A 16,989-nucleotide genomic window follows, 5' to 3' on the forward strand; every position below is an offset into this window, starting at 1 on the left:
GGATAGACCACATGGTAGGTCATAAAACAAGTCTCAAATTTAAAAAGATTCAATCATACAAAGTATGTTCTGCAACCACAAAGGAATGAAATTAGAAATCAGTAACAAAGCTTGGAAATTTACAAATATGTGAAAATTAAACAACATACTCATAAATAAGTAGTCAAAGAAGAAATCTCAAAAGAAGTTAAAAAATATTTTGTGATGAATGGAAACAAACAAGTAATATACCAAAACATATGAGATATAACCAAAGCAGTGCACAAAGGGAAATGTATAGCTGTAAATATCTACATTAAGAAAAAAAAATCACAAATCAACCTAACTTTGCACTTTAAGAAACTAGGAAAATCTCAAACTAAACCCAAAGCAAAAAGTAAGGAAATAAAGATTAGAGCATAATTACTGAAATAGAAAATAGAGAAAATGAATGAAACCAAAAGGTAATTCTTTAAAAAGATCAACAAAACTGACAAACCTTTAGCTAGACTGATCAACAAAAAAAGAGAAGACTCAAATTTCTAGAACCAGGGAATTCACTGGTGGTCCAGTGGTTGGAATTCTATGCTTTCACTGCCGAGGGCCTGGGTTCAATCCCTGACTGGAGAATTGAGATCCTGCAAGCTGAGTAGTGCAGCCAAAAAAAAAAAAAAAAAAAATTACTAGAATCAAAAGGGAACATCATTCCTACCAATATTACAGAAATAAAAATCATTATAAGGGAATATTATGAATAATTTTATGCCAATAAATTAGATAACCTAGATGAAGTGGACAAATTTCAAGAAAGACACAAACTAGTGAAACTGAATCAAGAAGAAATAGAGGGACTTCCTTGGTGGTGCAATGGTTAAGAATCCGCCTGTCAATGCAGGGGACATGGGTTCGAGCCCTGGTCTGGGAAGATCCCACATGCTGCAGAGCAATGAAGCCCGTGCGCCACAACTACTGAGCCCGTGCACCTAGAGCCCGTGCACTGCAACAAAGAGTAGCCCCCACTCACCACAACTAGAGAAAGCCTGCATGCATCAACAAAGACCCAATGCAGTCAAAAATAAATTAATTAAATAATTTTTTTAAAAAAAGAAAGTAAATTAGTGGTTGCCTAGGGCTGGAGGCGTTGGATTGCTCCTGGGTATGGGGTTTCTTCATGGGATGATGAAAATGCTCTAAACAGATTTTGGTTTGTTGCATAACTGTGAATATACTGAAAACAACTGAACTGTATACTTTAAATGGGTGAATTGTATGGTATATGGATTGTATCTCAATAAAGTTGCTTTTAAAAACTGACAGAAAGTAAAATGTACAAACTCAATGTAAAATCTTTAAATTTTTAACCTTAATAAGTACCCACTTTGTCCCTCTACTGGAGCTCCTACTGACATGTGGAAACCTCTGCCCCCCTCCACCTACCCCTTTTGCTGATCCATGAGGCTCAAACTAGCTAGCAGCTCCTGCTACTAAGAGCACTCCCTGGGGACCAAGACGAAAAGCAAGAGTTCTGGAACCTCTTCTCCTCCTCTGTGCATTTACTCCCAAAGTGATCTCATCCAGTCTTTTTTTAAATTATTTTTTTCCTTTTTAAAAAAATTTTTGTTGAAATATAGTTGATTTACAATGTTGTGTTAGTTTCAGGTGTACAGCAAAGTGATTTAGTTATATAAGTTTTGTATATAAGTTCTTTTTCAGATTCTTTTCCCTTATAGGTTATTATAAAATATTGAGTACAGTTCCCTGTGCTATACAGTAGGTCCTTACTGATTACCTGTTTTATATGGAGTAGTGTGTATATGTTAATCCCAAACTCATAATTTATCCCTCCCTCCCCCTTCCCCTTTGGTAACCATAAATTTGTTTTCTATGTCTGTGGATCTATTTCTGTTTTGTGTATAAGTTCGTTTGTATCATCTTTTATTTTTAGATTCCACATGTAAGTGATATCATGATATTTGTCTTTCTCTGTCTAACTTACTTTACTTAGTATGAAAATCTCTACGTCCATCCATGTTGCTGCAAATGGCATTATTTCGTTCTTTTTTAGGGCTGAGTAACATTCCATTGTATGTACATACCACATCTTCTTTATCTGTTCATCTGTCAGTGGCCATTTCGGTTGCTTCCATATCTTGGCTATTGTAGATAGTGCTGCAATGAACATTGGGGTGCAGGTATCTTTTGGAAATGTGGTTTTCTTATGGAGAGCAATCTGCTTTACCTAAAGTCCACCAATTTAAATGTAAATCTCATTCATAAACACCCTCACAGAATCATCCTAAATAGTGTTTGACCAAATATCTAGGCACAGTGGCCCAGCCACGTTAACACATAAACTTAACCATCACAGCTTCTATGTTAAGAAGAAATTGTGGTAAAAGGAAAGACAGAAGCAGGAAGGCCAGATGGAAGGACATTGCAAGGATGCTGGTAAGAGAAGATGGAAGCTTGGATCAGAGGACTGGCAATGGAGGAGCTGAGAGGTGGATGGATTTTGAGTAAGTGAAGACTGAGCTGGTGGATTGGATGGAGAAGGTGAGAGAAAGAGGAATCAAGGATGACTCCAAAGTTTTTTGGCCTAGTCAACTGGAAGAATGATGTTGACTTTTCCTGAGAGGGGAAAAATGGAGACCATGGGGTTAGGGGATGGGCTTTGATGACCTGAGGATGGAAGAGTAAGGGTTCAGTGGGCACAGGGGGTAGCAGAGAGGACACAGCCCCTGCTCCTGGCCTTGAAGCCTGGGGGATATGAGGAAATGCTGGGAGTTCCAGAGCACACAAGGATTCGGTGGTCATGGAGGAGAAGGATATTTCATCCTGACCAAAGTAACTCAGGAGAGAAATGACTGGAAGTGTTTTTATTTTTTTTCTTTTTTTAAATTGAAGTATAGTTGATTTACAATATTGTGGTAGTTTCATGTGTACAACAAAGTGATTCAGTTTTTTTATACACACACACACACACACACACATACACATACACACATATATATATGTTCTTTTTCAGATTCTTTTCCCTTACAGATTATTACAAAATATTTAGTATAGTTCCCTGTACTGTGCAAGGGTTTGCATTTTTTTAATGAAAACTGAGGAAATCAGTCTGATCCGCCTGGTCAATTTCATCTCAGGAACACTGGGCCTCACGGAATTCAGTGGTGGCCTTGAAGTCAAACTAGATGTTTAGTTAAATGAATATTAATTGAACTACTGTTAAGTGATAAACACCGTTCTAGGTTTTGGAGACAGAGTGACACTGTTCTCCTTACCCTAAAACCTTAAGTGGCATCCAATCACCTTTAGCATCAAGTCCAAAATCTTAACCAGAGCTTTGACCTCATCTCTATCCATACCTCCTGTTCCTCTTGCTTTTTACACTTCAACCACATTCATATTCCTACAACTCCCTGAACCACCCATGCTTTTTCCCAATTCGAGGTCTTTGAAAAAGCTTTTTCCTCTACCTGAGATGAACCCTTTCCTTCTTCTAGTTATGACTTTTAGACTTCTCCTCGGGGAAGTGAAGGGGAAGAAGGGAAAGCCTTTGTCCACCTCCAACCACCCAGGCACTCCTGCCCCTGTGCCTGAGAAAGGTCTTCTGGGATGCAATCCTGTAGTTCCCTGACTTTCTTTTTTTTGTAATATATTCACACTTGATAATTACTTGTTCTAGGTCTGTTTTTCCCATGAGATCATAAGCTCTTGAGGGCAGAGACCATGCATATACCATTCACTACTATATCTTCAGTGTTTGGCAAAGTACTTGACACATAGTAGGCACTCACTAAGCATTTGCTGAATATTTGAGTGGATGGATGACAAGATCTCTGGCTAAATGAATTAATGAATAAATGAGTGAAAGAGTAATCAGACCCCAAGAACCAAACCTCTGGAATAACCGAGATTGATTTCTCTTTTTTTAAAATTCTTTTTAAAATTGAGATAAAATTGATATACAACATTGTATTAGTTTTAGGTGTACAACATAGTGATTTAATATATGTGTGTGTGTGTGTGTGTGTGTGTGTGTGTATATATATATATATATATATATATATGATTATCACAAGAAGTTTAGTTAACATCTATAACCACACATGGGTACAAATTTTTTGTGTGTGTGACATGAAATTTTAAGATTTATTCTCTTGGCAACTTTCAAATACACAATATGGTATAGTTAACTATAGTCACCATGTTGTGCATTATATCCCCATAACTTATCTATTTTATAACTGGACGTTTGTACCATTTGTCCACCCATTTTTTTCACCCATTTCACCTACCCACTATTGCCCACATCTGGCAACCACCAGTCTGTTCTCTGTATCTAGGAGTTTGGTTTTTGGTGGGTTTTTTTTTTAGATTTCACATATCAGTGATATCATACAGTATTTGTCTTTCTTTGTCTGACTTATTTCACTTAGCATAATACCCTCAAGTTCCATCCATGTCGTCACAAATGGCAGGCTTTCCTTCTTTTATGGCTGAATAATATTCAATTATATACAAATGTCTTTATCCACTCATCTATCAATGAGCACTTAGGTTATTTCCATGTCTTGGATACTGTAAGTAATTCTGCTATGAATATAGAGGTGCAGATATCTTTTTGAGTTAGTGATTTCATTTCCTTCCAGTAAATACCCAGAAGTGGAATTGCTGGATGATATGGTAGTTCTATTTGTTTTTGTTGTTGTTATTGTTGTTGTTGTTGTTGCTGTTTTTGAGGAAACTCCATACTGTTTTCCATAATGGCTGCACCAATTTACGTTCCCATCAACAGTGTACTAGGTTTTCCTTTTCTCCACATCCTTGCCAACATTTGTTATTTGTAGTCTTTTTGATGATAGCTTTTCTGACAGGTGTGAGGTGAGAGCTTACTGTGGTTTTGATTTGCATTTCCCTGATGATTAGCAATGCTGAGCATCTTTTCATGTGCCTCTTGGCCATTTGTATGTCTTCTTTGGAAAAATGTCTATTCAGGTCTTCTGCTGATTTTTTAAATCAGGTTGCTTGTTTTTGTTTGTATTCGTTTTTGTTTTGTTTTGTTTTTTGGCTGCATGGTGCTTCTGGTGGGTACTTAGTTCCTCAAACAGGGATTGAACCTGGGCCCACGGCAGTGAAAGCTCTGAATCCTAACCACTGGACTGCCAGGGAATTCCTGGGTTGCTTGTTTTTTTGATATTGAGTTGCATGAGCTGTTTATGTGGTTTTGATATTAACCACTTATCAGTCATGTCCCATTCGGTAGATTGTCCTTTCATTTTGTCAGTGGTTTCCTTTGCAGTGTAAAATCTTTACAGTTAAATCAGACCCCATTTGTTTACTTTTGCTTTTGTTTCCTTTACCTTAAGAGACAGAGCCAGAAAAATATTGCTATGATTTATGTCGCAGGCTCTAGAGCACAGGCTCAGTAGTTGTGGTGTACGGGGCTAGTTGCCCCGCGGCATGTGGGATCTTCCCAGACCAGGAATTGAACCCATGTCCCCTGCATTGGCAGGCAGATTCTTAACCACTGCTCCACCAGGGAAGTCCCTTGATGTAGTTCTTCATGTTTGTTTTGATTTTGTTGCTTTTGCTCTTGGTGTCAAATCCAAAAAATTCATTGTTAAGGAGCTTACCACCTGTGTTTTCTTCTAGGAGCTTTATGGTTTCAGGTCTTATGTTCAAGTTTTTAATCTATTTTGAAATCATGTTTGTGTATGGTGTAAAATAGTGGTCCAGTTTCATTCTTTTGCATGTGGCTGTCTAGTTTTCTCAACACAATTTATTGAAGAGACTATCTTTTTCCCATTGTATATTTTTGGCTCCTTTGTTGTAAATTAATTGACCATATACGTGTGAGTTTATTTCTGGGCTCTCCATCCTGTTCCATTGATCTGTGTGTCTGTTTTATGCCAATAGCATACTGTTTTGATTACTATAGCTTTGTAATATTGTGATATAGTTTGAAATCAGGAAGTGTGATGCCTCCAGCTTTGTTCTTCTTTCTCAAGATTGCTTTGGTTATTCAGGGTCTTTTGTGTGTAAGTTTGATTTCTTTTTTTCTTTCTTTCTTTCTTTTTTTCCTGCACTGCACAGCTTGCCAGATTTTAGTTCCCTGACCAGGGATCAAACCTGCACCCTCAGCAGTGAAAGTGCAGAGTCCTAACCACTGGACCACCAGGGAATTTCCTGTTCATGTATTTTTTAAATGAATGATAGTGAGTATCTGCTATGATATTTAAGGTCCAATGGAAATATTTCAAGTTTAGTAACAGTTTCACTTTAAAAGGGCTGTAGTTACATGCTGGATGTTACATCCTTTGCTCTTGATCAAACTTTTAATGAAACCTTTTAGATGTCAACTTTAAAGTATGCTAGAAGGTGATTTTTTTTAGGAGGACATACCAAAGCGTGTGAAGACCACTGTGTTTCATTGTAGAAATGTTTATGTGATGTTTCACGGTTAAGTCATATATTTTAGGGTGATATAAATAATGTAAAGGTAAAATTTATTTTTAGATGACTGCCATTTATGGTCTTTGACATTCTATTGGACTATCAGATCACAGCCAGAGTAAGGATTTTACGTGCACAAAACCTGAGACTCCAATAAGAACAAGATATATCTTGATTATCATAATCAGTCATTTATTCAATAAATATTTTGGCGAGTCAACTAGATGCCCAGAACCATGTTAGACTCTGAGGTCACAGGATGGAACTAAACAGACACAGTTGCTACTCTCATAGCACTTAACACATAATGAGGACAATAGACATGAAAGATAAACATGTAAATAATTCACTATGACTATAATGTGTCATGAGAACATTTAATAGGGAAATTCGAGAAATTGACATTGAAGGTGGTACTTGACTGATGGAAAGCGATTTTCAAAGAGAATACAGAGGCAGGTGGGAGGGAACCTGTAGGCCATGGAGGATGTTGACTTCTAAGATCAGTGAGAAACTATTTAACTAGGGGAAAGAGGTGATCAGATTTGTGTTTTGTTTTGTTTTTTTTGCAGTACGCGGGCCTCTCACTGTTGTGGCCTCTCCCATTGCAAAGCACAGGCTCCGGACGTGCAGGCTCAGCGGCCATGGCTCATGGGCCCAGCCGCTCCGCGGCATGTGGGATCTTCCCGGACCGGGGCACGAACCCGTGTCCCCTGCATGCGCCACCAGGGAAGCCCCAGATTTGTGTTTTAAGACGGCCACCCTAACTTCTGGAGGAGAAGGAGATAAGATAAGGGGTAGAAATGTTTTGTACCCATAGTCTAGAGATTCAGTTTCAACTCTTTTCTTAGCTATGTCTAAGTCAGTTAATCTCCATCATCAAAAGTGCCTCTTTTTTCTTTTTTTTTTTAAGGAATGTTAATGTCAATTATTAAGTAATTTTAGCTTTTCAAAGTTAAAAAATTTAATCTATTGGTAAGACTAGTGGAGGCATAAAAAATTACCAAGAAAAAATTCAATTATTAAGTGATTTTTTTTTCTTTCATGATAATTGATAGATACATGTCTTACACTTAACAGGTGTTTAATTATTTATTGCTGCATAACAAACTGTCCTAAAACTTTGTGATTTGAAACAAAATAATTATTGCTTTTGCCCACAGATATGCAGTTGGGCAGGGATCAGCAGGAAGGTTCATCTCTGCTTCATACAGCATTAGCTGGGACAGCTTGACTGGAAGCTGGAGAATCTGCTTGTAAACGGGCTCATTCAACATGGCTGGGACTGAGGGCCAGGGGTCTCATGTCCTATGTGCATGGTTAGAACAGCAAAACTCTCGTCCAAACCCCTGCACTGAGATGCCATAACTCTAGCATGGCTTCTAGCAGCATAAGGCTGTGTCCTAGGGTGACTCCAGCCCCTATTATTGATAAAATGCCTGCCTGAGAAACCTCAATGCTTCCAGAATTTAAAGATTGTTCTTGCCAACACCTGAGGAAAGGTCTCAGCCTTCCCTTTCTTATAGCATTTACTAAATAGGGCTTACAATTGTGATACCTTCCTCTGTCCTTTTGAGATGTACAGTTGTCCCTGGTATATGCAGGGATTGGTTCCAGGAGCCCTGCAGATACCAGTAACTGCTGATGCCCAAGTCTCTTATATAAAATGTCATAGTATTTCCATATAAGCTATGCACATCCTCTTGTAAACTTTAAATCATCTCTAGATTACTTATAATACCTAATAAAATGTAAGTGGGATGTAAATGTAAATGCTAAGTAAATAGTTGCTAGGGTACGTGACAAATTCAAGCTTTGCTTTTTGGAACTTCCTGGAATGGTTGTATGTATTTTGTTTGTTTGTTTTGTTTTTGTTCTTTTTTTTTTAAAAAAGGGAAAGTCTTGTTTTCAGTGAGGTGTTTTTTCTTTTCTTTTCTTTTTCTTTAATTAAATTTACGTATTTATTTATTTTTGGCTGTGCTGGGTCTTCACTGGGGCGCACAGACTTTCTCTCTAGTTGTGGTGTGCAGGCTCCTCATTGTGGTGGCTTCTCTTGTTGTGGAGCATGGGCTCTAGGTGTGTGGGCTTCAGTAGTTGTGGTACGTGGGCTCAGTAGTTGTGGCTTGTGGGCTCTAGAGCACAGGCTCAGTAGTTGTGGAGCACGGGCTTAGTTGCTCCACGGTAGGTGGGATCTTTCCAGACCAGGGCTCGAACCCATGTCCCCTCATTAGCAGGTGGATTCTTAACCACTGTGCCACCAGGGAAGTCCCTGTTTTTGTTTTTCTTAATATTTTTGATCCACAGTTGGTTGAACCTGCGGATGCACAACCTGTGTATACTGCAGACCAACTGTATATCCTACAAATCAGGAGTGTCTTTCTCAATGACCTGAAAGCCATTCCTTTGATATGTAATCATCAGGAAGTACAGAGTCTCTGACTCCCAGTCTCTGTGGCAGGATACAATCCTAACTTCAACAAATTGATAACTAGCAGGTCCACTTGGCCTAATCACATATATAGTCACCAACCCTCCGTAACTTTTTGCTTGAGCTCTGCTCCCTCCCCATCTCTACTCTTTCCTTTTCCCTTTAAATCCCCAATTATCTCTGCACAATTCAGAAAGGAGTCCAGCACTTTCCCCTACTGTCAGGAATGACTGCATAAAATGTTTTCATCCCTTTCACTGATGTCTAGCTTTGTTTATCTTTGACAACAGGCTTCTCTAAGTGACCTGGGCTTCCTCACGGTATGGTGGCTGGGTTCAAATGATCAATGAAGACAGAAAATGACCCCATAGCAAACCAGAAATGCCTTAGGGCTCCTCGTGCATGAAAACGTTTTATACCATACCCCTTTAAGAAATCAAAGACGACTGGAAACAAAGTGATTCATATAAATTTGGAAAGAGAAAGCAAAATGAAAATAAAAATAAAGGAAATGTAAATTTAAGCCAATTGGGTGACTTAGAGTAGGACAAATATGTCACTTATAGTGAATGTAAATTCACCCTATGGGGAAAAAAAGAATTACTACTTTAAAAAAAAATCCAATAATTATTTGAAAGTCGCAAATAAAATTAAAACATAGGAAAGAACTAGAATTAGGAATGACGCCGAAATTTGAATTTAGGCAGACAGGCCCTTTCTATTATCTTTATTTTTTAGATAAGGACACGCAGGTGATGAGTGTTATTTCTGGGGACACTTTGGACACTAAACCTTCACATGTCAACGTTTCTTGGATGTTTTCTCTTCAGTACAGCCCTGCTGAATGGTCTCCCGATGAGGAGGTACTTGAAACGGAGAGAAGTCGCTTTTATTTCCACCCGAGGGAGACGACGCGAGATGATTTTTCTACATATGAGTTTTGATCCCCGTGGGCCCCCGGCCTGGACTACATTTCCCATCAACCCGTGCTCGGAACTACGGGCACCGATGTGTGGCCCAGCGCCGTTGGCCGCGGCGCAGTAGGCAATCAGTCGGCCGACTGGCGGGCGCTTCGCGGTTTGAATGGCTGGGGGCCCAGGCCCTCGGCTCACCTGAGGCCCCGCCGCCCAGGTGTGCGCTATGCCGTCGGGAGGCAACCAATCGCCGCCGCCGCCCCCTCCTCCTCTTCCGGCGGCGGCGGCCTCAGATGAAGAGGAGGAGGAGGATGCCGAGGCGGAGGACGCAGCGCAGTCGGCCCGGTCGCCGGCCCCTCAGACCCAACAGCGGTTCGACGAGCTGTGCAGCCGCCTGAACATGGACGAGGCGGCTCGGGCCGAGGCCTGGGACAGCTACAGGAGCATGAGCGAGAGCTACACGCTGGAGGTGCGCCCGGGGGGAGGAGACCAGCGGCTTTCCGGGCCTAGTGGTCCCGCCCCGCCTCCGGGAATGGGGCCCCTTGTCTCCCCGGCTCGGGCGCCCCGCGGTTGGGGGGTAGGGGGGACCCCTCCGCCCCTGCCGGCCCCGGCTCTCTGGGTCCCCAGCCTGGAGCGGGGAGGGAATCCTCTTTGCGAACCTTCGTCCTGGAAACCTGGCTTTTGAAAAGCTCTGTAGCGGCCCTGAAAGTGAACTCTGTCTCGCTGCTCTTCCCCCTCCGGTTCCGAAGCGGGAACAGCCCTTGCCCTAAAGTAGCACCGCGAGGCTGAGGTCGTGCTGCGGTCCGATTACAAAAACAAGCACCTTGTTGGCAGGATGAACAGGTGTAGTTGTCAAGACCATACGCAGAAGGGGGTGGGGTGGGGCGGGGGCTTGCCTGCTTTAGCTCTGAAATTAACCCGATGTTAGCGCCTGCGTTTCCGGGCTTCTTCTTCAGTTCTTTTTGAACTGTACCAAATTGCCTTTGTCCAGGCCATTGCCTCCGTTTGAGTAAAAGCGTTACGTTTCGAGCTGTGTTTATGTATGTGTGAACAAAGACGAATCTTTCCCCTGCGCAAATGAAACGGGCTTTCTGCCCGCCTGGATAAAGACACGCATTTGTCTGTAGGAAGTCAGGACTGCGACGACCTTGAGGACCTATTGGTCACTCCAGATATTGCCCAGGACTCTTATAGTCGCTGCGATCTAGGCATGTTTTGTCCCTTTCTTCCGACGGGGCTTGCAGCGGAGAAAATGGCCATTCTAGCCAGTGAGGCTCAACCCTGTAGGCACCTCCCCTTTATGGGCCAATGGGAAGTGACACGGAAGTCTGCATTGTTTATCCGCTGTTTGACTGCCTGTGTGAGTGGTATTTAAACTGCAGGCCATACGATTTTAAGTTGTTGAATAGTTTGTGGAAAGAGTAGGGCAAATAGGCTCAGAATGGGAAGGCCTAACCGAGGTGTTATTTAACTATAAGAGGGTGTTTTTGCCTGTGTGGCACTCACTAAGGTTATTATTTTTTTATTCTTGCATTAATAGAATTTTATTTCAGTTCCTTATTCCCATTTTTACATCTGCAGCGGGGCGGGGTTGGGGGGAAGCTAGTAATATACTGGCTTTGGAACCTGACAGACCTAGGTGACTTTGGGCAATTTACTTAACCATTCCAAACTCAATTTTGTGGTATGTTACTTTGAGATATTTGTACCTACCTTACAAAGCTGTTCTGATGGTTAAATAAGGTAACGTCGAGTTTCTGGAGCATGAAGCACTCATATGGATTGCGCTTTGGAGTTTACAAAGCTCTTTCACATGCTTTGGTGATCTGGCTGAATAGGCCATGTTCTTGTTTCTTTCCTAGTGGTTCCTGTAGGCAGACAAAGAGAAGGACTCTTTTTTGGTGATGGGCATAAGTGCCTCCAAATAAGCTCTTATTTTACCCTCAGGATAACCCTGTAAATTCGATAGAAAAAGCATTATTTCAACTCACAGTGGTTAAGTTGTGTGAAGCCCAGGGTTATATAAGCAAGTGACAAATAATAGATGGTTAGTAAATTATTTTTAAAAATAACTGTTTGATTTCTCAGTTTTTTAAAGACTTCGATCTCAGATTCTTAGCTCAGTTTACCCAATAAGTGAATGATATTCATTCATTTCCCAAATATTTTTTGATCACCTGTTCATGGCCAGACACCGTTACGTAGGTGCTGGGGATAGAGCAAGGCACAAAACAAAATCCCTGCCCTTGTGGAACTAGTAGTCAGGTATGCTGTAAAATAATGTCGGGTGTCAGTCTCGTGGAAGTGTACCCTGGAAAATAAAGCTCGTATGATATTTAATATAGAATAGTGGTTATAGAATTTTATCTTTTGATTTCTTGTATTTTCTCAATTCTCACAGTCCTCAGGTAAGAAAATTGAGCCTCTACAATTGTTAAGTAATTTGCCCAAGGTGATCTACTCCCATGCTGGGACTTCCACGGTGTATGTCCTGAGAGAGAGCACCAGGTGGAATTGTATTGCCTTTTATGATCTTGAAAGTTACATAGCATCACTTTCACCTGTGGTACTGGTTGAGACAGTTCAAAGTGAGAGAACACAGACTTCAACCTCTCTGTGGAAGAATGTCAGTGTCACATTATACGAAAAGCATTTGGGACAGGGACATCATTGAAAATGCAATTTCCCACAAACATATAAATAACACTTTGAATTTAAACGAGTTTTTCATACTGAAATATATATAGTTCATTAGCTAAAAATCAATTTTCTTTTCTTTTACAGGGAAATGATCTTCATTGGTTAGCATGTGCCTTATATGTGGCTTGCAGAAAATCTGTGCCAACTGTAAGCAAAGGGACAGTTGAAGGAAACTATGTATCTTTAACTAGAATCCTGAGATGTTCAGAGCAGAGGTAACTATGTCAGAGTTTGTAGAGTGTGACTAATATAAAAGCATAGTGACAGTAGGAATTTCTCTTTATCATTTTCCAAGCATTTGTACCTATGGAGTGCTAAATTTAGAAGTTAGGTCATGGTTTTTCTTTACCACATCTAAGTTAGTGTCCATTATATTTTATTTATTTGGTGAAAAATAATTAAATTTTAACGTATTTGGTACTTGTATGAAGCGTTTACTATTAGGTTATCATTACATTTAATTACATTAAGATAATCAATTACATTTTCATTCCTACTAGGTTAATATTACACAATGACTTATCATTGTGTAATATTGGGAGAACTCTAAGTAAAGATACTCTAAATTGAAAAAGTAAATATTATATGGTATTAAACTGAGAACTACATGTACCGGACTTGTATCTAAAGAGGAGGCAGAAATTGCTTTTTCTATCTGTTGTGTAATTGAATTGATTACATTTATTATTTGTGCCGTTTGGGTTAATTTTCTCTTGGCTTATTAAAGATTGGTGGAAAAAGGATGTTTGGCATTTTGGAGGAAGTGCCACTGTCAAAATTTATGGACCTAGTGGTTTAAAAAAAAATCACTTACTATTAAAATAACAAGAAATGTAATCTTTTAGCTGGAGTCTATTTATTAACCTTGAACTCCATCCTGAGTTATATTTAGGCCTAAGAACAAGAGGCAGCGTGTAAAGAGTTGAACACCTGGGCTGTAAACCTGCAGAAGTGTGCTTAAATAAGGTGCAAAGTATAATCATTACAAAGAAGAAAAGTGGAGTCAGACTCATCCAGTTAAATGACAGACAAGGGACTTTAGAAGCAAAGGTCAAATTATGGAATCATCATTATAAACTCTAGTAAACTAAGCTTACCTAATATTTTAATGCAAGTAATATCTCAGACTTCAGTTTTATTTCCAATTCGAAAGTTCAATTTTTGTTTTTAAATTTTTACCTATGGGTTCAGATTATTTACTTCTCTGCAGCAATGGACTAAATGAATTAAAAAGAAAGAGCAGATTGGGAAAAGATATTTACAGTGTAACAAAAGATTAGTATCCAGAATTACATAAAGGACTACTAACAAATAGTTAAATAATTGACAAATAGCTACTAAAAAATGGGAAAAGTATATGATTTCACAAAGGCCTAAACTCACATAGCTAATACATGTAGGTAAAGATGTTCAGTCTCACAAGTAATCAAGGAAGTTCGAAGTAAAAATAAGGTAATATTTCATTCTCATCAGATTGGGGAAATTTGGAGTCTCACGATACCAAGTTTGGTCATTATGTAGGGAAATAGGAACTCTGTATTGCTGGTGTACATTGGAGAGAGTATAAATTGGCACAGTCACTCTAGTGGGAAATTTGGCAGTATCTAGTAAAGTTGAAGATGCATATTCTCTGACTCAGCAATTCTGCTTCTCAGGGTAGTTCTTAAAGAAACTTCAGCGTACAAGTACAGAAATGTGTTCATTACAGCATTTTTGTTATAGTGAAAAATTAGAAACCTCAATTTCCATTGGTTGGGGAATGAACGCAAGACATGGTAGTTCATATGAAGGAATATTTTTAGCAATTAAAAATTAGATCTACACGTAGCAACATTAATCTCATAAACATATTGAATGAAAAAACAAGTTGTAGAATGCTACTTACAGTATGATACCATTTATATAAAAATTTAAAACCACACATACAAAAGATACTACTAAACTGTTTATGGGTACATATATAATCACACAGTAAGTGTAAAAACTCGGATGGGAAGACTCAGACTATACAGTGGTGCTTATCTTTGGGGAAGAAGAGTCCAAAGGGCACTGGCTGTTTCTGTAGAATCTGAAGCAAACATGGCAAAATGTATTTGATATGTTTATATTTGTTAAATCTGGCAATTGTTACATGAATGTTGGTTATGTTCTCTGGTTAACTACTTATTTTCCACTTCTTTTGTATTGATATGTATTTCATATTTTTTTTAAACTTTTAGGTAATCTCAGGAAAAGAGATTAGGGAAATTAGATTTGGAAGATGAGAGAAATAAACCAATCTGTGAGATTAGCCAGAGAGGCATGAGTTGTGATTTTATATCACTGTCTAAAAGTAATATAATTTAATGAGTTAATTTCAATTACTTTTAATTATCTAATTTGTATATTTTACCCTGTGTTAATTACAAAAAAAAATCTCATTTTTTATTTTTAATATCAGCTTAATTGAATTTTTTCACAAGATGAAGAAATGGGAAGACATGGCAAACCTACCCGCACAGTTCAGAGAACGGACTGAGAGATTAGAAAGAAACTTCACTGTTTCTGCTGTAATCTTTAAGAAATATGAACCCATTTTTCAGGACATTTTTAAATATCCTCAAGAGGAGCAGCCTCGTCAACAAAGAGGAAGAAAACAGCGGTATGTTTTTATATTTGTTAAGCAGGAATACACATTTGTCTGTACTACAGTTTTGATCCCTTAGTTTGTGTCCCTCAGTTTATTTTGCTGGTCTTAAGAAACAAATGTGATTTCATAAGTAATCTTTCTTTCCAATAATAATTTCTTGCTTTTCATTGTATGTTAGCTCTGAAGAGTTTGGCTTCTTTCACGTTGCAAAATGTGTGGAATCTCTGTTTCTATAAACTTTCCCTGTTCATTTAAGCAACCGAAAATGCAAAAATCAGACCTTAGATACTCTCACCAGTTAGCAATCTTGGGTATAGAATATGACTACTTAATTTTCTATTATCGATGATATTGACTATTTCTATTATTTTCTACATATTATAATACATATAGACTATTTCTTTATTTGACTTTTATGTCAAACTGAATAGTAAAAAAATCCCCCTGAAAAGGCTTCTCTATGTATTTTGATGTTTACAACCTGTGAAAAGTAGAGAAACTGGATTGGGGGGAGAATAGTGGAACTGAAAACTGAAACTATTATGAAATTCTGCTTCTGACTATGTGTGCAAATCTGTAAACTTATTCTGGCTCGACGTTTTCCATCTTTCCTGGTAGATAAGGGCAATTATGGGATACAAATTCTCTACTTTTATCACGAAAGTTTTTTTCATAAAGTAGAAATGAAAATTTGTTCTTAAAATAGAACTAGAAAAATGTTGACAAGAAAAGTAGGGGAAAAGAAGTTATTGTAATTGAATGAATAATGTTTGCTTCTCTTTCAATATAAAAATGTTCCCAAACTGTGAAGGATGTTTACAGTAAGTGAGCAGCTTTAAAAAATAAAACGATGTTCATTTTTATATACTTGACCCCACTGATACGGAAGCAGCTGGTCTAGTTTGCTTGCAGTTTTAGGGAATTGTCTATTTATAATTAAGTATTCTAAAGTTTGGATAGAAGCTTGTTTCTGAGTCTAAGTGAGGCTGATATGATCATTTATAGAAAGATATAGAATATCTTCTTTCTCTGAAGTGTTGTAAAAATGATTTCAGATTGTATTTGCTTTGATATTTATTAGGGTGTATGGACTACTTAATTCTAATTCAGAAAATTCTAATAAGTTTACCTAAAAATTTTACATCTATATCACCCTGTATACTTTTTATTAGTACTTTTGGCTAATATTAGTAATAGTAATGTATACCATTTACTGAGTATTTATTATGGGGCAGGGACTCTTCTAAGACTTAAGCATGTATTACTTCAGTTAATCATTACCATGGCTTTATGAGGTTGATACTGTTGTTACACGTGGGGGGAAACAAGCCTTTGAGAGGTTAAGTAATTTGGCCAAGGTCACACAGTAAGTGTGGAGCTCTTATTGAAACTTAAGTAGTCTGCCTGCAGAACCCGTGTATTTCACCGTGACTCAGTATTGCATCTCACACACTGGTCTTTGAAAATTTCTCACTGAGTATTTATTGAGAGCTTACTGTATGTAGGATACAAATGTTAAAAAAAAAAACAAAAAAAAACCAAAACCCAGAGTCACTGTCTTTTGAGAGCTTACAGTAAGTATAGTCAGGGAGAGGCATGTATAAGTGCAAAAGATAATAGAAATGTAGGACTTTGGGGGCAAAAATAAGCCACTCTGTATAAGACAGTTAGGTAAGGTTCCATGGAGTAGGCAGAAATAGGACTGGAAGGATGGGTAGGATTTTGATAGGTGAATTTGGAGATACAGGTAGCCTTCTATGCAGAGGATGAAGAATGAAGACACCGAAGCAGCAAAGTAGGAGGAAATTTGGCTAAGCAGGTTAAGTTTGTTCTAGAGTTCTAGAGCCAGTTTTTGGAGTGGCTTGAGTGTTGTTTTT

General features: G+C 38.6%; 1 protein-coding gene across 3 annotated transcripts in view; it reads left to right on the top strand.

Moving 5' to 3' along the window:
- The first annotated feature begins 9,905 nt into the window (after window positions 1-9,905).
- The window catches only part of RBL2 (RB transcriptional corepressor like 2), a 51,838-nt gene continuing 44,754 nt past the window's right edge, over window positions 9,906-16,989 (top strand). For all 3 annotated transcript variants that reach the window (XR_009537314.1, XM_060132582.1, XM_060132581.1), the window contains exons 1-3: window positions 9,906-10,252; window positions 12,568-12,698; window positions 14,924-15,124. Coding sequence is in view for 2 of the 3 variants with exons in the window: in XM_060132582.1 (XP_059988565.1) it covers window positions 10,010-10,252; window positions 12,568-12,698; window positions 14,924-15,124 (575 nt within the window). In the remaining variant the exon portion in view is untranslated. The remainder of the gene's footprint in view (window positions 10,253-12,567; window positions 12,699-14,923; window positions 15,125-16,989) is intronic.

Source organism: Lagenorhynchus albirostris, chromosome 19 (assembly GCF_949774975.1).
Source record: "Lagenorhynchus albirostris chromosome 19, mLagAlb1.1, whole genome shotgun sequence".
In the NCBI taxonomy this organism is placed as follows: Eukaryota; Metazoa; Chordata; class Mammalia; order Artiodactyla; family Delphinidae; genus Lagenorhynchus; species Lagenorhynchus albirostris.